Source organism: Aptenodytes forsteri, unplaced genomic scaffold (assembly GCF_000699145.1).
Source record: "Aptenodytes forsteri isolate BGI_AS27 unplaced genomic scaffold, ASM69914v1 Scaffold56, whole genome shotgun sequence".
NCBI classification, from domain to species: Eukaryota; Metazoa; Chordata; class Aves; order Sphenisciformes; family Spheniscidae; genus Aptenodytes; species Aptenodytes forsteri.
Window position 1 is genome coordinate 1641472 of NW_008796213.1, and position 20921 is coordinate 1662392.

General features: G+C 38.0%; 1 protein-coding gene across 1 annotated transcript in view; it reads left to right on the forward strand.

Moving 5' to 3' along the window:
* The window catches only part of FGD4 (FYVE, RhoGEF and PH domain containing 4), a 55498-nt gene that overhangs the window by 30808 nt on the left and 3769 nt on the right, over window positions 1–20921 (forward strand). The window contains exons 5-14 of the mRNA XM_009288333.2: window positions 4324–4413; window positions 6528–6673; window positions 11300–11456; window positions 12611–12749; window positions 13698–13756; window positions 14392–14538; window positions 16034–16206; window positions 18994–19024; window positions 19198–19293; window positions 19694–19819. Of these exons, the coding sequence (XP_009286608.1) occupies window positions 4324–4413; window positions 6528–6673; window positions 11300–11456; window positions 12611–12749; window positions 13698–13756; window positions 14392–14538; window positions 16034–16206; window positions 18994–19024; window positions 19198–19293; window positions 19694–19819 (1164 nt within the window). The remainder of the gene's footprint in view (window positions 1–4323; window positions 4414–6527; window positions 6674–11299; window positions 11457–12610; window positions 12750–13697; window positions 13757–14391; window positions 14539–16033; window positions 16207–18993; window positions 19025–19197; window positions 19294–19693; window positions 19820–20921) is intronic.

The window sequence follows — 20921 nt, forward strand, 5'->3', positions numbered from 1 at the left end:
CTGGGCACACTGCCGGCTCATATTCAGTCGGCTGTCGACCAACACCCCCAGGTCCTTTTCCGACAGGCAGCTTTTCAGCCCCTCTTCCCCAAGCCTGTAGCGCTGCATGGGGCTGTTGTTGTTGCAAAATTTAGTGCTTTCCTTGATTTCAGAAACTGAGGACTCGAGAGATTAAAGGAAATCTTAAATTCTCCTGGCAGTTTACATTTATATTCCCAATACTTAGGGAAGAAAGCTTTGGATCATGAAGCAGCTATGACATGAATGGTTTTAGAAAAGAAAAGCCCACTCCATTACTTTTGCAAAATTTAGTGCTTTCCTTGATTTCAGAAACTGAGGACTCGAGAGATTAAAGGAAATCTTAAATTCTCCTGGCAGTTTACATTTATATTCCCAATACTTAGGGAAGAAAGCTTTGGATCATGAAGCAGCTATGACATGAATGGTTTTAGAAAAGAAAAGCCCACTCCATTACTTTAGCCCAAACTCAGCATTACACACAAACAAGCACAACATAGATTGAATGATATTTGTTCATACTCTACGTCCCTCACCCTCTCTGTGTTGCGTAATATATTACTGCAAAGCCCTTGGGGCAAGGGCTACACCTAAATAGGATTGAATCATATACAGCATCACTATCATATTGGTAGGTATAGTTTTGTTGATAGGAGATGGCTCCTGTTTGGTTTGGATAGTAAGTTGTGGCTATATTGAGATTTAGGTTTATGTAAAGGCTGCTTTAAATTAGCATCACTTTTGCAAGTTTAGGACAATGGAAAAACAATGGTAGGAAATATGAACATAGATGCAAAAAGTTCATACTCTCAGCAGCATTTTTCATACCTCTTCTTAATTTCAGAGTTCAAGAACAATTTAGGTAAAAACTACTTGCTTTTATTTCTTAAGCATCCACAGTAATGTAATGATTCTAAGGATGTGCAACTTTGTACTAAAGAATATGTAACTAGGCCCAGGTGAAATATTTACTGCAAGCATCCATATAGAGATACAAGTTTGCAGTCCTGCCTGATACACCTACTGCTATCTCACACTATCGATATTTTGATCAGCAGCTGAAATCCTGCACCGCTAATGTGAACAATAACAACTTCTGTTTGTTTTTATACGTTGAGTTGCCACGTGATACGGATTGTCACAGAAGTTTGAAATGTTCCCTGAAATCATTGAGAAGTTGTGCTTGAAGCGATAGAGTATGTGTCCAGGTATACCTTGTAGTAAATTTTTGTCTCAGTACTTTTTGTTAACTGCAAAGAACCCAATGTCAATACTGAGGTACTAAAAGCATAAAGATAAATAGTAGGAGATAAATAAGTAGGAGATAAATATAAAACTTCTCCAGAAAAAAATGTGTCCATTTCTTTCATTTCTATTATCTTATTACCCTACTTGTGAAAAGAGATGTGTGCATTTATGGTTAATAAATGAAAATAAAGCTTAACTTGTAACTTAAAAGAGAATTAGAATCCCCTTTTACTGTTAATTGTTAGATTTGCTACAGTAGTTCTTTAGGGAAGCATTGAAGTTCTCAGAAGTTGAATACTAACTTAATGTTTTCCATGGGTTTTAAAGTTTTTTTTCTTTTTAAGAATTTTCCCCCATTATCTCAACAAGGTTTTTCAAGGCTGTTTTGTTGAACAGCTCTAATAACAAATGGCTTCGTGTCATTCTCACTGTCACAAAACATCATTCGGGATTTATTTCCAAATTGTTTTGTGAGAGTTCTTTCCTGCTGCTCGGAATAGCCCAATTTGGGTCTGCAGAACCTGAGCCCCTTCTCGGGGTCTGCTTGCCCTGAGCCCATAGCTCGGCCGCTCCCTGCGTGCCTGCTGCAAGGAAGGGTGGGTGGGCAGCTGGGGGTAGAGGTGCAGCGCAGCGTGGTGTGTGCCATGGCAGAGCTGGGATGGCTGCAGATGAGTTCCCTGGCAGCAGGAAATTTGGCTTACGGCAGCTGCAGCACTGGCTTTGCGCAGCGGTGAGTCTTTCCACCAAATGTGCCTTGCTGTGTAGCGTGGCGCTTCCAGGACCCATGTGCCCATCCACGCATCTGGTCCCAGTTCACCCCGTGAGCTCAGGACAAGTGGCTGCCACTTCCATCAAGAAAAGCTCCACAGGAGACGGATGCCATGACTAGCAAAATAGCCTGTGACCTATTGTTTCCAACAGGAGGGAAGCTGGAGTCACCTTGTGGAAACCAGCTGCCGTTCTTTGGATGGGATGCTAGGTAACACATTGAAGTGGGAGAATGAGTAGGGAGGAGGATGGAGCTAGTAATAGAAAACACAGCTGAGAGTTCATGTAACGTGGGCAAATGTTGAGATGGTGAGATGGGAAACTGAGGACTTCCCTAAAAGAAAACTAGCGATACAATTTTGTGTTATTCTTGCACTGATCTAACCCTGTAGGTGGGTGTTCTTATGCTGGAATAAGAACGTGCCACTGTGATTAAAAGATAACTCGGCTGTGGTGTGTATTTTTTCCCAAATAGAAGATTCCCGAGTCAGGTGGTGTGGTTGATGTAGAAAGGAGACTGAGGTTCAAGAATTAGGAGGATGTGGAAAGTTGATACTGAGAGGATGGGAAAGCTGGGGTCAGAGCATAGTGAGAGAGTAAGAGGATTTGCCCTGACACAGGAGTGAGGATTAAATGCTTTTTCTGAATTGCTCATTTTGTGTGATATTTTTGAGTCTGCCATGCACAATTTTCCCTCTCTTAATTAGTTCAAGTAATTTTCTGAAAACTGTGGATTGGTTCTGTAGCAGTGCTTCAGGGAGAAAGTGGGGTTTTGGGGAGAGAAAAAAAAATAAAATAAAGTTGCCAAGGAATCAGTAGCCTCCATGGTTTTGCACCTCAAGTCCACATGTGAGATCCCTTGTAAATGGCTGCATTAAACGGCATGCTGTAGCTGTAATAGCTAATCCTTCAGCTCCCTGCAATGTCTCTTGACAGCACTTAAAATGCTGTTCTGTAGGTTACTGTGGTTGCTATGCTGATTTAAACAGATTTAATGAACAGCTTTGAAGTCACTATTGAAAGCCTGTATTTAGGGAGGAGGCTTGCTGTGTAGCAGTGTGACTGTTAACACTGCAGACTAGAATTGAAATGTGTTCAAATTTGGAATACTTACTGAATCCTGAAAAGGGGAAAAAAGCCGCTGATGTCCTTTAAATGAAAAGACTGTACTTCAGTATTCAGTATCCTGCAAACCATCTTTATAAATGTACTTGCAAATGTTTATTGTACTCCTGTGGAAAGCAGTGTGCAGTTTGAAATCAGAAATAACTCTTTCAAGCTCTCCTCTTTATTTTTTTTTTTATGAAGACTCTTTACGGTTTGTCTGGAAAATTACCATTTTGCCATAAGTGCCATGATAAGACTGCCATTGACTTAGCAAAGGCTTGGGTGTCATTAGACGTGAACACTTTTCAGCGCTAGCACTAAATCTGGAAGAAAAATCTTGTAATGGAAGTGTCATTTTGTTGAATCTGACACTTGTGAGCATGAGGCATTTCCCTAATGTTTTCATATTTTAGAAGGCTGTGCTTTCATTGCTTGTTTTGAAGTAACTTCTCATAGCAACTCACAATTTTATATTCTAACGTATTTAGTTTAATATTGACATTTGAATGAACGTTTTAAGTTTCCATTCAGCAGAAGAATCAAAAATACATTTTGTGGAATGAAAGACTTTAAAGTGAAAACTTCCCTTAAGATGCAAAAGTGACTTCCATAAAGACCTAGCAAAGGAGCCCTTTAATTGCAGTCAACAATTAATCAGCAATGAGTGTACTGATGAACATAAAACACTTTGTACGGTATTTTTGAATAATTCTGTCGTGCAAAGAACATGCAGTTCAAATAACTTTTGAAACAGGGGTGGGGGCGAACACCGACTAATCCCATCTGTTCCCTCTTACTCTGCAAATCAGTTCTTCCAGCTCTGAAAGGTCAGTGGTACTCGATTACCAGGATGTGAGCTGATCTGTTAAGTAGGGAGTTGGTGCTTTGGCAAAGATCCCTGTACAAACTGAGAAATGCTAAATGTTTCAGGCTTTGAGTTTTACTCAGCAGTTTGATTTTCTTTTTTTTTATCCTCCTCTGACTTTTGTATTTGTTGATTAAACCGCTGGGAAGTTTGATTTTTCCAAAATGGGGTGACTATTACTAAATGTGAAACTTGGTTTCCAGTTGTATTTTGGACTGTAAGGTAATCATATGTCTTTTCAACTTTTTTTTATTTTTTTGTTAGTATTGAATTATGTTTTCTCCAGTATCCTAAGAGTTCTTTTTATTTTCCTCCAGGAGACAGATGAACAGAAACGGCACAAAATTGCCAGTGAACTTCTGCAAACAGAAAAAGCCTACGTTAGCCGACTTGATCTCCTAGATGGGGTACATTTTTCTTGAATTTGTTTTTATTTTCTTGCCTTGAATTCACTTGGGTGGTTATGCCTAAGTGTGTATATAAATTACATAAAAAGGTTGTATGTTTTTCACATTTTGCCAAATTTTTCAGTCAGACATTTGCAGTTGCCACATAACTTTGCCTATGTTTCTATTTTAAGAACACTGGATTTTTAAAAGTATTAGCATTTTGTGGACATTAATGCAGTAGGTTCTCTGTGTGTAAATGTTACCATAAGCAATAGTAGTGGAAAACTCATACTAGTAGGCCTTCTAACAAAGGGGATGGATGTTACGCTCACTCATTTCTTGGCTTCTGGTGACACGGACAAGAAGGGTATCATTTCATAATACTGAAATCACCTGCCCACTAGAAAATTACTAAATCTTTCAAATCTTTGAGCCACCTGGACAGAATTTTTCTTTAGTGCCAAAGAACCTAGGGAGATGCCCATTCTAAACTGTATATGCCCTATTTTCCCCACTATATGTTTAGACTAAATCCTATTGAAGTGAACAGAAATTACTCTTCTGCAAGGAGAGGTTTCAATCCTTGTGCTCTGTAGACTCAAACTGATATTTCTTAAATGTGAAAGTCTGTAGTTCTTGAGTATTTTCCTTTTTAAGCCTTGTTTGCTTTCTTATATAACACCTACATCCATTTCACCTGGATACCTACAGCTATGCATTGCCTCACCCCATGATATTTTTCTCAGACGTCACTGTTTACATTTCTCAAGTCTAATGCATAAGTCTTGTACACAGAGTTGAGGAAAAAGTAAAAAGCCTCAACGGATATAATAATTGTTCAGACTGCTTGGGGGTCTAAGTAATCATTCTCATGAAAGTGGATTTACCTAGCTGACCCACATTGGGATGGGTATGACGTGTTTTAAAAGACGAAGTATTGCGAGAAAAAGAGCTTTGATTTAGAGGAGTTTAAAAAAGGAAAATGTTTACTTCATTCATAGTTTTTTTCTGATGGGTAATGTACAATTATTTTCCTTGATGTGATCGTAAGTGCATTACTCTTATGCCTGTTTTCCAAACATTAACTGGGCAGAGTTCTGAAAAATGAGTTTCAAGCACAGCTGCTCAACTGCTGCTAATGAGAGGAAAGCAGAAGACTGGGAAGGGACTGTTATGTTTCTAAACGTGGTCAAAAAGTTATGTAACCTTTATAGTCTTCAAAGTAACTTGTCAAAATTAACTAATGGTCCTCTCAGAGATGCAGCAAAGTGAGCATGTTTTAAAGTACATGTGCAAGTCTATGGCTTTTTTCCTTTTAAGACACTTTTGCTGTCTCAGTTGGGATTATTAAAGTTCCTGTCTTCAGACTCTTCTTCTTCCCCAAGCCCTTTCCCAAACTTCTGAAGCCCTTTCTAGGGAGAAGCAGTCTGTTCGAGCATGAGTTAGAGGATGAGATGAGATGAGGAGAGGGAGATAGAGGGACCACAGCTCCCCATAAGCACTATTTTATAGACGTGCACATCAACAGCTGCACATGTCTCTAGCTGTTTTGTAGCTGCATCTAATCAGGTAGAGCCCACTGATGGGGAAAGAATATATATTTTTTTTAAAGAGGCTATAGTAGAGTCCGATCAGAACTGGGCCCCTTTTGTGCTTTAAAAGGTATGTGGGGAGCGCTCATAGTCTGCCAGCTACTTTGATTTCAAAAGGATAAGGGGATACAGCATACAAGGAGAGTGGTTGGGCTAATGGTGATCAGACATCATGCTAATTGAAGAAAAAGCAAGAGTGGAAAATACGACTGGAAGACTGGGAAAGCTGAGATGATGTAGCTGTTAAAACAGACAGGATGCCTGGAGTTGATCCAAAATGGCACTACTTCAGTTTGGCTTTCCTTATGTTTGCTCCGCCTGCAGCGCTTTCCTGGCTCGCAAGAAAAAAAGTGGTGTGTAAGGGGAGGAGAAGCTTTTAACTTCTGGTGAGGGGAAGACAATAAATGAGTTTGTCACCACCTGTCTATATTATTGAAATACTAATCTTGCCTCAGTTGGAGTAGGAGGGGTGGATAGGTGGTCTTCCATTAATTAAAGATAATAGGCTGATAGGTTTGGGGCTCTTCTTCTGTATTGCAGGTATTCTATTCCAGACTCCTTGAAGAAGCCAACAGAGGTTCATTTCCAGCTGAAGTGATTAACAAAATCTTTTCTAATATTTCATCGATAAATGCCTTCCACAGTAAATTCTTACTTCCAGAACTTGAGAAAAGAATGCAAGAATGGTAAGAGGCGATTCACTGGTTAATTTACTACTAAAACCGTGTCTGTAGAAACTCTGTCACAGGGTTGATGTAGGGAAGGTACCTTCATAATTAAGTGCTCCAGGCCCAGGAAGTACTGTGGGTAGGAGAACATCTGCTCTTCCACTCTTCATCGGGATCTGACTCAGCAGAGGACTTGTGTCATCTGCTCAAAATAAAGGACATGTATCTTGCTGAAGCTGGTGAGATTCTCATGATTAAATGCCTTGCTGAATTAGGGGTTCAGACTGAAATTACGTGCTACCTGATGAATTCATCACACAGAATACAAAATTGAGATAAATAACATGTATGTGTTTTGTGCTACCCTTGTAGCACAGTAACCTTTGTCATTATTGCTTTCTGTAATAAGGTGGGATATGTTTTTGTTTTTCTGTGTTTTGGTTTTCTGTTTGAAATCCACATCCAGGTCAGGAATGTTTTAGGGTTGTTTTTTCCTCAGCTTTTCTTGATAGGACCTCTATTTGGAACAAGCAAGAAGGATAGCTGAGGTGTAAATATGCTCTATAATGGTCATGTACTGGTGTAGTATCTTTCTCCTGCCTTGGCGTGTACTATTCTGGAGATACTAGAATATAGCCATGTATGTTTGGTCTGTCAAGTAATTGTCAAAAAAAAAAAAAAAAAAAAGTCCCAAACCATTGCTGCTTCCCTAACTTATTTGGGAAAAGGGGAGGACACCGCATTAAAAAAAAACCAAACCAAAACACACAAAAACAACCCACACAAAAAACCCAAAACAATAAAAATTTATTAATATTGTTTCATCCAGTTGTTTCACCTCAGCACCTGTTTGGTTGCTGTATTCCATGTTATCTGGGGTTTATCGTGAGGAATTCTAGTGTTTGTCCAGATATCGTTTCCAGTTACGCTTTCATATAACACCTTAATTGTCAAAAATTACAGTAAAAAAAATAAGAAGTAATACATTCTTGTGACATATATGAAAAAATCTCAGACCACACAGTGGTGCTTTAGACAACAAGCTATATATCTCCTGACTCTGTGAGATGATTCCCCTTTAAAATGATGATTCTTTAAAATAGAATAGTTACCATGTACAAACACATGGTAGCCCTGTATAGTCTATAATGGAAGACAGTAAATAAAACCTAAGCATCATGGAATGTAGCAAAGTTTACACCTTAATTTACGTTTCTTGCAGAATGACTGTGTAAGGTAAATCCAACCTTTTCTTCTGAACAATTGAAAAAATCTGATAGGAAATAAAAATGTCTGGATCAAAACAGAGTACATATTTATGAGAGCTGGAGTTTAATTTAGTCCAATGATGTTTTAAAAGCAGCTTACACTACATTATGTCAGTGCTGTATATATTTGAAATGAAATTTGTGATGTGCTCTTAAAATGTTGCTCTAGATGCTTTGTAGAGCACAAAAGATGGGTTGCACTACCTTATGTATTTGCAAAATGCTAAATTGCACACTAATAATGTGTGTATAATTACATAGCTTCAAAGGTTGAAAAGTGCTTTTGCAGATGAGCTTTGACTATTAGTGCAAAACTAATAAATTGCATCATAAGGATATTGTCTTTCCCACGTTGCTTGGAAACAACCTCTGTGCTGTACCTAAGACAGCCTGTTTAAATGTCCTTAAAACATTATGCTTTTGGGAGGAGTTAAAAGAAAGGGTGCAGTTGAAGAGAACAATTTCTGATCATTGCTGAAAGAAAATTTGGGATAATTTTCTATCCCCATCACCAGTCTCTGAAATTGTCTGGCACAACAGCTTCTGCCAGATAGAGACTTCACTTTCCTCAGCAGTTCACTTAACTGGACATAGAAAATACTTAAGTATGTTCTGTCGGTAGCTTCATGCACTTCTTCTGTTGTTCTTTAGCTTCCAATAAAAATAGCTGGATAAAAATGTCTGACACTTTCCCTGAGTTGTGGTTTGTTTTCAAAACTTAAGGTAAAAAATACATAGTTTTGCAACTGGGAAAGCCGATCAGAAGCAGGTTCTTCTCTTACAAGAAAAGGCAGTGTGAATCCAAGCTTATCGGGTGGAAATGAAATTGTCTGGTAGTTGCATTTTGAATGAGTTGAGCAACAGCTGGAGCTGAATATCTCTTCTACAACATATGGCTTGAAAACACTAGAAACAGCCTTGTTGCAATATATTTCCCATGAAAAGAGCATAACAGTGATCCCACATCAAATAAAATACCTATCTAACTCTGTCTTTTGTACCCGAGGATGACCCATAGCAGATACCTGGGGAAGAATAGAAGAACACAGTGTGATAGCCTCCGGGGTCGGGGTGGTGGTAAAGAAATTATTTCACTCTTTCAACACGAAGTTTTGGAAGCTGGCAATTACAGAGCTGACCTACTCATATGATTTGTTTTGCTTTGAAACCGCAACTTTCAATTTTGTTGGCTGCCTGTTAGCTTGTATATTGGAAGAGAAAGCAGCTGTTCTGTAGTCACCTTTGCTGTGCTGTGAGTTTACAGACCTTTGCTTAGTTTTCTTCCAGCCATGACAGTTTTAAATGAGATGCTACAATTCATGATTAGTGAGTCAGCTATTTCATTTTTGAGTTTTTAGAATGCAAATGTGACTACTATTGTGGTCTGATAACACAGAAATAGGAAGTGTTTTTGTACCTACGTTACAATGTATCTTGTTGTCTGGCTATCTTTGTTGCCTGGCAATAGCGCAGTGCTGGTTTGAGTCCATGGTAATAGTTGTCTTCCTGATCTGTCTATCCAAGAGAACAGTAACTGTCCTGGACCTGACGGCATTTAGTAGAACTTCATATTTTGGCTGGTGGTGTGTAGTGTTTGAATATGAGATTAACTAGTTATCTGTACTTGTAAGTCCATCAAGGGAGGATGCTGTTCTCAGAAGGTTCTGCTTTCTGAGACTTCCCCTGTCCTTCCTATTCTTCCGGAGCTCTTTGTGCGATGTGGACCTTGTCTTTCTTACCTGAAATGGTGATGAATTTGTGCTTTTACAGCCTCAGTGTCTTTGGGCATATAAGAAGGGCCGTGCACAGAAGGTAGTTTTGAAAACTTTGAATCTTCAGAGACAGTGAAATTGCAGTGCTCTGTGTAAATGAGCAGCCATAGGTCTCCAAGGAGCAGGCGTAGCAAACTGTTCTTAATTCTTGGTTTACAAAAGTTTTAAGATTTTCTTTTACTGTCTGTCTGGTAATAGTTGTGAAACAGTTAAGTAGAAGTATTCTTTTCTTCTTCCAGTTTCTTTAGATACAATGGATTGCCACAGTCTTTTCTGCTTTAAGGGGTTTTTTTAATTGCAAAATTTTATAATTGCTTATCCATTAAATTTATCAGAAAACTTGAATGTCCGAGTTGGTTTTTTTTTCTGGTGACCTTTAGAAATGTGTTCACATTTTCTTCAGTTCTATTGGAATCAGCATGATTTGTATTTTATTTTCAGTTAAAAAATATGCTGCTACATTGCAATAAAATGACAACCCAGGGAAATAGCATTCAGTGAATCAAAGGAGTGGGTTTTTGTTTTAAATTGCTAGCTTGCCTTTGAAAGTGTGTGTCTGCTTGCATGTAGAGTGGTTGAACAAACACATGAAGCTAATTAAGGGTGGAGAGCCTCGGTGATTTCAGAGACCAACTTCCCACCCTATCTTGTCCCCTTCTCTAGTTGCCAGGCCCAGCAGTAGCTCAGACCTCTGCCAGGTCGTGCATAGGTATCTTCTGCCCCCCAAGAGGGAGCTGGAGCTGGACCAGCCTTTGCCACTCCTGGCAATATTTGCTATTCCATGCATAGCTTTTCTCTTGGAGAAGTGGTGTGTTGGAGTAGACTGCTGAAGTAATTGCAGTAGATTGCTTCGCTTTAGACCACTACCACAACATTGGTTTCAGACTTCCAGAAATCCAGAGGTACTGAGTTTCTGAATCTGTCCTTGAAAATGAAACGTGAAACATGTTTCGTATTGTAGTTCTCGGAGATGCATGTGTGCCGTTCCGCTTTCTTTGCATGCATCGAGAGTGCAGCTTCTCTCTGCCTCTCCATCAGTTTCTTTACTATTCTGTTTTATTTGAAGATGCTGTCAATAATTGGGAAAGTTGTGGGAAAGTTCTCACAAAAGACTGGAATCTAAGGGATTCTCTCTACTTCATAGGTTTTCTTAGATAAAGTGATTTTTAAAAGTTGTAAATACATGTATTTGTATAAGGCACAGAAGGGAAGCTGTACAGTATGGATTTAGTCCTCAAACAAAACCACAGGTTAGACACTTAGAGGGTAAAGTATGCTCAAAAGAAGATAATATAGTTTTAAGGAACTGCAAATAAAATAAATCAGGTCATGTTTTGTAAACAAAGCCTTTCAAGTTTTTTATTATAGATAGCTTTTCTTTCTTTAGTGCTCTGCATGACCTATCACACTTACACATGATCAAAGAGGATACAAACAATCTTTCCATGTTAACTCACATCAGTTTTAATGGTTACGTTGGAACCCTACATGAGGCGATCCCGAACAGGAGGATTCTCTGTTAAACGCTTGAAACCGTTTTTATAACCTTGTGTGACTTTCTTTCTTTCCTGTTTGCTCTGAGATTCCGCCCTCTTACTTTGCAGGACTACCACCCCCAGAATTGGAGATATCCTGCAAAAGTTAGCTCCTTTCCTCAAGATGTACGGAGAGTACGTGAAGAATTTTGATAACGCAATGGAATTGGTGAAAACGTGGACTGAACGGTCACCTCAATTCAAATTCATTATTCAAGACATTCAGGTAATGGGAAGAATAATGTAGATCTCCAAGTAATACAAGCATATATAAAAAAATATATAGGTTTGTGGGTGAAAAAAGGATTAAAGAGAAAATGAAATACCAAATCCCTTAGAATTAAGGGTGGTTGTTTTTGTCCGCTTCACACCACATTCTGTTTCTTCTCCTTCTCCCTTCACACGTGCACAAATACCCACACAAATCCAGCCTTTCCAGTGCAACGTAGAGGATCAAAGTGTAAAGGCTGAAACACGAGAAGACTAAAAAAAATACTACATTTTGTTGTAGATACCAAAAGTAAATACTGTTTTAAGATAAAGTGTCCTACCAGTGCAACTGTAGATCCTTGCACTGAATCTGTAAGTATTCCATTGGCTCACACCGGTGCTGCTATGCAGAGCACTACGCTTTGGAAGTAAGTATATAATCCTAAATGCTGAGCCGCAAAAGGTAAAGAAAGCTTAACAGTTAAGCGATGCACCATTCGTTTCAAAGGTGCGTTTTGTACCCTCTAGTGCTCCCTGTAGGTTTCTCTGTGACTTGGCAGGTATGTGTCTTCCTACTGCAGACTAAGCAGCTAGAAATAGGATAAGGTATTTTTACTTAAATTTTACCACTCTATAGGGTCTTGTGATTCTAAGCCAGGGAAGACAACTATGTGTATTTTAATGTAATCTTTTAATTGCATCTAAGATTATGGAAATGAATATGCATCTTAAAACACTGCTGAGGTGTTTACGTTATGAGTGAAACTCAAAGAAAGCACTCCCTTCTCAGATAGATAAATGAGTTATAAAGGTGTATTTTAAGAGTTGTTTTCTAATACGTGGTCCTGAACTGTTCTTATTAATTCAGTTGTAATTATTTTGTCTGAGTTACTACAAAATTCAGTTAAAATACACTACAGAGTTTGGGAGCTTCTTTTTGCTAGGACTTTTATGAATTCTACTAGATACTTAGAAAACTCTTTTTGCAATTATTTTTAGGAAGGAATTTCTAAATACTTGGTTTGGATAAATAGTTCTATTTTCTTTCAGAAGCTCTATCATGCATGTTTCAAAATACATCATTTTTGTTTTATCACTCATAACTTTTAGTTTACTATATCCTAATAACATTTTTGCCTACTACATTGAAATATGTTTACAATTTTTTAGAAGGAAAAAGTGTGTGGAAATTTGACATTGCAACATCACATGCTAGAACCAGTACAACGTATTCCACGCTACGAGATGCTTCTAAAGGACTACCTAAGGAAATTGCCTCAGGATTCCCTAGACTGGAAAGATGCTGAAAGTAAGTATCTTCTAGCCATTAAGAGAGCTGTAATAAGATATTAGTAAGAGGATACTGTAAATTAAAGATATTTTTCAGGAAAAATAAAGTGAAGAAGTAAAGTTCCTCTGACAAGAACGATAGAATTTCTTCAGTGGAGTTGTAGGATTCTTTGAAAAAAATCTGTTTGAATAGTGGATGAAGTTAATATAAAAACTGTAAAGCCTTTAGTATTCTTCTTCTGGAGTACACAAGTTTTGCTTTAGTTTTGGAATAGTGCACAAGTTTTGATTCATTTGCTTTGCGGATGTTCAGGGGTTGTGGTGGTTTTTCTTTCTTTTTTTCTTCTTTTTTTGTCAGCATTTTTGCTTGCTTTATGCACATTTGGAATGTATGTCTCTTAGTTGTAAAAAAAAAAAAAGTGGAGTTACTGTATTTTTAAGCTCCTGTAGGGAAAAAGAACAGCCCATTTTAAAATTGATTCCTCTCTGTATTTACACAAGAACAGTTCAAGCTATTTCCATGGATTGTTCAAAGCTACTTGCCAGATAATTTTCTGAAATATTTCATTGTTAGTACCATTACTGTAAATATTTGTAATGTGAGCTGCTTCAACTAAAAACCATGGTATTACATTCTGGACTACTTCGAGAAAAAAGGAGAGAACACCATGACTGTTCATGTCACAAAAAATTCTAAGTGCTGAAGCTGTAAAGTAATCTGCAATAATTCTCTTCTGTTTTTTCCAGAGTATAATTTCTTTTTGCTAGCTGACTTTCTTATGCTTTCCACTTTACCTTGGTTAGTTTTTATTGATAATTTAAGAAATTTTATTGCAGTGTTGTAGTTTACATAAAAATGATAAACATAATTTTGTAGAATGATCCTTTTTTTTTTTCTCTAGGTAATATATAAATATGTAAAAATGCAGCTTTTTGGTTTTACTTTTTTCTTTTTTTTTCTGTCTAGAATCCCTGGAAATTATATCTACTGCAGCAAGTCACTCTAATAGTGCAATAAGAAAAATGGTAAATGATCTTTGTTTCCTTGTTCATTTTTTAATATATTATATTTGAGTATTTGGTGAAGCTAGGAGTGTGAATTGCAAATCTTCCCTAAAATGGCAAAAATGGGTTTCCTGGGTCCAAGTGATTGCTCCTACTTAATGTATTTATACAGCTCCTGGGAATGATTGACAAGATTTGGCATTGCACCTAATTCTCTCAAGTGGAAAATGGGACAGACTAGGTTTCTGTCCTGGCTCAAATAGCTGACCCTATGTTGGACTCTTAACCTTGTTTCATCTGTTTCTGTTAGTGGAAAGATAAAGTTTGTAAAGAGTAGCTACTGTTTCTCTACCGTAATGGGCTGGCATGATCGGTACTTCTTTAAGTATGTGAGATATTTTGGACAAAAAATAACGCAGGTTGCATGTATAACTGCATTTTTAAAATTACCATGGAGATAACGTTTCTAAAAGTACTTGTTACCATATCAATTATTAATCGATCTGCATGGCTGACCATACATACCAGGTATATATATATGTTTTTCAAAGCTAACATTCTCCAGACTTACACAAGCTCCCATCATTTCATTTAAACATGCTTAAAGATCTATGCTTTTAATTAATAAGTTTTATAACTGTGTTTTCACTGTGAAGGAGAATCTAAAGAAATTGTTAGAGATATATGAGATGCTGGGAGAAGAGGAAGACATTGTGAACCCTTCAAATGAACTGATAAAAGAAGGACAGATCCTTAAACTCGCTGCTCGCAATACGTCTGCTCAAGAACGGTATCTTTTCCTAGTAAGTATGGTGGCCTGTGTTTGCAGGAGTGGCTGTATGCTTTTCTAGACTTGAAAGAACTACCGGAGAGAGAGGGAAATCCTCTAGTTGATGTCAGTGTCTTTCCACTGGTGATACTAGAGCATAAGTAAACCTTATACTGCTTACAGAAAGGCTTAAAAACGCCATTTAGAACGGAATACACGGTTTTAAATAAATGGAACGAGTGTCCAGCAACTCACTTTTAAATAACTGGCTGCTGATAATAAATGCAGGTCCTAGAGCCATAAGAACTTTGACATTCTCATGAAACTGAAATGTAAAAGCTTAGGATTTTAGTCCTGATAGATTGTGTGTGCTGAGGTCCCAGTAAGTGTCATGGTCCTGTGGGAGCTTGTTATCGTGGCAGGTCATCCTCTTGACAGGTGCCTGTGTCCTGTCTTGGAACTAACAAACTGCAGCCATGCTCCCTTACAACTCCCTTGGAAAAGGTTTGATGTATTCATTGCTTCCCATGCATTAAAAATTGCTAATACATTTTTGCTTATGGGCCTCTGGCATTGCCTGTCTTCTGGTTAATAAAGACTAGTAACGGGTTGTTGAGGCAGAACTCCTGCTTATCTGTGCTTCAAACAAAAGGAGAAACCATTGAATAGTAAGACCTCGAATGGGGCTAGACAGCTGATTAAAATGATGTGCACTTCATATGAGAGGTGACAAGTTCAAATGTGCTGTATCTGTGATACAGACTAGACAATAGGCTAGGCAGGATTTCTATGAAATATGATTTAACTGAAGTGAGCTTCTCTTTTTAATGATTAATTGTGGAAAAAAATGTGAGGAGAAAAAATGTGTGAAAATTAAACACTATAGATCTAACAACTGTGCTTCTAGGCTGGGGCTTTAGACATTTAAACATTATTTAAAGTTCTAATCTTTAATAAAGGAATATATCTTTGTCCTGCTCATGGTGGGTTTTTTTTTTTTCCCCTGTGAGATTGAGGGTTTCAGTGAATAAAAACTGTAAGACAGAAACGTTCTTCTATCTTGGAGGAAAGACAAATAATGTCCTCAAATAATATTATTTACAACTTCTACAAAGCCAAATGTTTTTGGTACAGGATAAATATAAATGTGTACGCTGAAGAAAAGAGTTCTTGCTCTGCCATTTAGAGTAGTTTTTGCAGAATTGGGGCATAAGAATGGGGTTTTTCTAACAGAAGGTTTACAACGATATAAAATAGCCAGTCTGAGTATAGTTGGTAATAAATTCTGTGAAGACTGATGCATATACAGAGGAATTATTCTTATATCCACTGAAGCTGTCCTTTAATCTTATTTCTAAACAAATAAGAAAAAGGAGTTGTCTTGCATGAGAGCTTTGGTCTTCTCACGTATCAACTGAGCAGGAAAGAACCTGCTTTCTCTCCCACTGAGTCCAGCTTTGTGATACTGTCTCAGATCTCTATATCTGTGGTTTTGTTAATGCAAAGCCATGTGTTTATTTTTTTCCCAGTTTAACAATATGTTGCTCTACTGCGTCCCCAAATTCAGCTTGGTAGGATCAAAATTCTCAGTTCGAACCAGAGTTGGCATAGACGGTATGAAGATTATAGAAACTCATAACGAAGAATATCCACACACTTTTCAAGTGTCTGGAAAAGAGCGAACACTGGAGTTGCAGGCCAGGTAAGCAAAGTCTTTTTATCTAATTTTTGGAAGATTAAATATATACACACAAAAGATTGGTCTGATGGATTTAGAGAAAGATGCAACGGGCTTCATCTTAATATCAGTGTTTTGAAAGTATCTCAGGCTGCCAAAAACGTAAATTATCAGTCCAAGAATCTCTTGGAATAGAAGATGCATCTACAGTTTATAGTGCATTGCCTTACCTTGCAGAAATACCTAAGACAGCTGTGAAACGGGCTGGCTGGAAAATTGAAAGCAGTGTACCTAACTGATGCAAAAGCAATCTGTCCGACTTAAGTGTTTTGGGACACTGAGTGTATTAATTTCTGGGCAGTGCTGCTGCCTCTGGTACCTGAGCCACCTTGGTAAAAATGGGTCTGTTCACCTCAGGGCATGTCCACTCAATAAAACTCTCCACCCCGGTGGGGATATGTCCACAGAACATAGTTTTCTACAGTAGTAGATGGGCACCTGCTTTCCTCCATTCCTCAGGCCTGTTTCCAGTCTACTTGTTTTTCCTCTGGTCCGAGGTATCAACCTCACCCTGGAAGGCAAGTTCTCCTTTTAGGTCTCGGGTCCTTTTCCTCCAGTTGCACTCTTCTGACTGGCACTTTTCTGCTTTCCTTATTAGTGCTCCTGTCCTCCTCTTGCTGGGTTACCTTCCCATTGAGGCTTTTCGCATTGCCTAGGCTAAACCTTCCCTGTCTAGACTGCCCCACTTCGAATAAAGTAGGGTGCTCAACCTCTCCTTTTGGACCTGCTTAAAGATCCTATTCTTAGCAGTCAGGATTTCATTGCAGAGAGGCAAGGATTAAATAAGCAGGAGGATGTACATGGTGGATACCGTTCTGTGGTGACACCATGTATTGGGGACAAACCATAGCTGGCTAGCAAACAAGCTTGCGAGCTATTTTCCTTTACGGAATAAGGCTTGTAATATTTAATGAGAGTAACAGCAGTGAATATAGAAATATAACAGCATATAGAAATTTACCTACGCTATCGTTGAATTTGAAATTAAATATATACTTTGAAAAACGACAGGAAAAAGCTTTCTACTAAGCTCTGCAAGACTTTTGGGGCATGTTTTTGGCTATCAATCACATCTACTATAAATTGCTGTATGACGTCTTGCGAAGTATTTGGCAAGTTGTTATACCATACATCCATTTAAAAATGCTGCAACAAAGTAAGTTTATTTTGTCAACTTTCCCGAATTATCAGTAATTAAAAGTTTATTGCATTAGTTTATTTGAGGTGTGAGAAGAACATGTTTTCATGGTTTGTTTTGTTTTACGAACATGTTTAGAATGCGTTGTCTGTACAAAATTGTGAAGGAATGAGTACCAAACGAGATCTTATTCAATTATACTAGAATAATCTTGACTAACGTATGAGTATTTTATGTACCCTATACCTTAATGGTCTTGATTCATGAGCTTGTATTAACAGTGTTGTAATGTTTAGTTTACCCTTGGGGTTTTCTTTACTAGTAGGTGTCTATTTATTTATTTTTCAGAATACTATTTGAGTACATTGTCAATCACTGGGTTTTAAAGAGCTGGTAGATTATTTCTTTGAGAGGTTGCTGATCTGGTACGACATTTAATAGCTCAGCTTTTGTTTTTTAATGTAAGCAGGTAGGGAAAATTATTTTGGCTGTTTAGACAGGTTTCTTCTGCCTCATATGCAGATGGTAGGTGGGAAGGGGAAACACTTGTTTAGGGTTCTGCTTGCTTAGAAGTTGTACTAATACTCCAAAACAACATGTGAGGAGCCATTTTTATGGAGATGTTGTAAAAGCTCTCTTTCACATCCTTCATAGCAATCCATAGAAAAGTAAAATTTTGCATGGCTGATACTGCATGGCTACAGAACGGTTTTTTTCCACATCTTGATTCAAGGAGCAAGCCACTTTTGAAGAGCCACATATACTGCGGTGCTAATTCTCATCTTTCTGACTTAAAGTTTGCAGATAAACTGTATTCGATGCCAACACTGGCCAGTACTTTCTGATGGTACTATTACTTGTGATGTAAGATGTTTTTCCAAAGATTTGAATGTCAAAGTCCTGCTGATACATTTTAAAGACAAAGGTGTCATACAAGATCAGAGTTGAATATGCTTCCTCTCTCACCTCTGTCTTGCCTGTATATCTCATCTGTGCTTACTCTTAAGGCATCTGTGTCTGGCCTAATGCATAGAAGGGAAATTTCTGCTGTTCGGTTTATAAAATTAAAGCAGAGTTTTCCTTTTTTTTTTAATTGGATACTCTTCTTGCCACTATACACAAGTTTAAACAACAACAACAAAAAGTGTTAAGGAAATTACTTTTGTTGGGGAGGAAGATTTAAGAGATACACAGGAGAAATATGTGTTAGCGTGTGAACTTAGTAGTGCATGAAATGAGAGGAGAAAAAAAACTGCCTACACCTAAATTTTGCATTGTCTTCTTTTCCTCTCTATCCTGTTCTCAAAAAAAAAAAAAAAAAGTCTAACAGTGCAAATACTACTTTTAAATGCATTTACATTTATCTTTCAACTTGAATTCACTGCTTAGTGATTGCAAACTTGTGAAGCCTGAAGTCATGCTTTTGTTTTCGGGGGGGTGGTGGGGGTGTGTGTTTGATTTTGTTTTTTAAGTTGGAGAGTTAACAATTAGTATTGTTTTAATTTAAATTTCTGAGAATTGCTTCAGAAGCTTGGCTTTTGCAAGAAGTTGTTGATAGTGAGATAATGTTTCCTGAACTAGTTTTGGACTAATGTGTCAAATATTTCTTTTAGTTCTGAACAAGATAAGGAAGAATGGATAAAGGTAAATTAATCTACATTCTTTATTTTATAAGTGCTTTTTCACTGAAGCAATTAAAAAAGTAATATTCATATTTTCTGGCTGTAGCTTCCCTCTGCTAATCAATAAATGGTCAGAATGCAGAGAGTCTGTTTTAAGTGTAGTATGTTTAAGCAATTTCTCCATTGTTTCTTTAGGCGCTTCAGAACACTATAGAAGCTTTTCAGCAGAGGAATGAAACTTTCAGAAACGCTATTGCTAAAGAATATGAAGACATGCCTGTTGAAGTTTCTGTAAGTTGCTGTTATTCCTTTGTAACCTTCTTAGTACCCATTTTGTTCTTCAGTGACTGGAAAAAGTTTGGCAGAAACTTTGTTTTCAAGCTCATCATTCTTGTAGCAGAGGCATTACAAAGTAGTCATCTTGTTGGTAATTGTTTTTCTTCATAATGCCAAATCTTATAAACAAGCCTCTTTTTTTCTTGAAATGCATAACAAATTACCCTTTCAGTCATGCATAATGATTTTTGACTGGGTTCTTTATTTCTTGTATAGAATTCAAAATGCATCTTGAGCTGTGTTTTGCCGTTTCCTTTCCAGAGGAAGAGAATAATTATTTTCTCTATATAAAGTACTGTGCAACTTTTTATACTGGCTTTTTTCATCCTCCCATCCTCCCCCTGCCGCCCTTCAGAACGCTGAGCTTGGGAAGAGAGCACCGAGGTGGATACGAGACAACGAAGTAACCATGTGCATGAAATGCAAGGAGCCCTTTAATGCACTGACAAGGAGAAGGCATCACTGCCGAGCATGTGGACATGTAAGTGCAAAACCCTAGCTGCTGTAGCCGGTGAGCAGGCTTGGGAACGGGTCTAAGCACCTACTTCTGGTGGCTGCTTGTTATGCTGCAGAGTTTGTTGCTGTGCTTGTGGCTGAAAGCAAAAGCTGCGTATAGCATACCACAAAGGATCCCCTGTCTGCTTTAGTTGTCATGGTAAATTTGGAAGTAATTTACAGCAGAGGAAGATGCACGTTTGTGTAAAATGTCCCAAGCCCCTGGACATACTATACTGTTACTCCTGAGTGGCCTCCACTGGCCACGGGTTTCAAGACTACGTTAAACTGGCATAAGCCAGCATTATCCCTGGCAGCACTGGCTGCATCCTCTTCCTATTCTGCTACCTTCTCTCTCCTCTTCGCAAGAAGACCATGAAGACCTGCAGTTAAAACTTTCAGTGGGTTAACGTGGAGTGTTCCCGGCTGGGTTCAGCATGTAACTGTGTGAACACGCGTGAAGCATCAGGGAAGGAGAGGAGGTTAGGAAGGGGAGAGAGTACTACTGCTGCTTTCCATGTATGATGTTATGGTAACGTGTGCCACTTTAAAGTGACTATGAGACAGTGGTATGACTTGAAATTTTTCAGAAATTAATAAAAGAGCAAACATGGCTTTCTTTTCTTGCCATCCAGCAGCTATGCCTTTCTCCAGCAGGTGGTAGTGCAAGCCCAGGTTTAATTTTTGTTTTACAGGATATTTTGTATGATCTTAGAGGTCTTTTCCAACCTCTATGATTCTATGATTTCTTTCTAATGTTTTTATGCGGTATGAAGGCTTACTGCATTCACAATGCTGCTTTCGTGCTTTGCAGGACGCTAGAGACTTTTTCAGAAGCTCTGAATTATTGATTATACAGTTGTCATCTGGGTTTTTTTTTCCAGAATATTCTGTCTTAAAACTCCTCCATTAATCTTAAGATCACACCCTTCCTTTTTATTCCTCCTTTTGTTTAGACTCCAACTACTTTCCTCTATTGTAGTTCTATCACATCTCCTTCCACTTTAATTTTAAAACATTTTTAATAGGAATTAATTTGGGTCAGTGATAGTGTCTTTCCAGCAGTGACTAACTGGGAATACTTAACT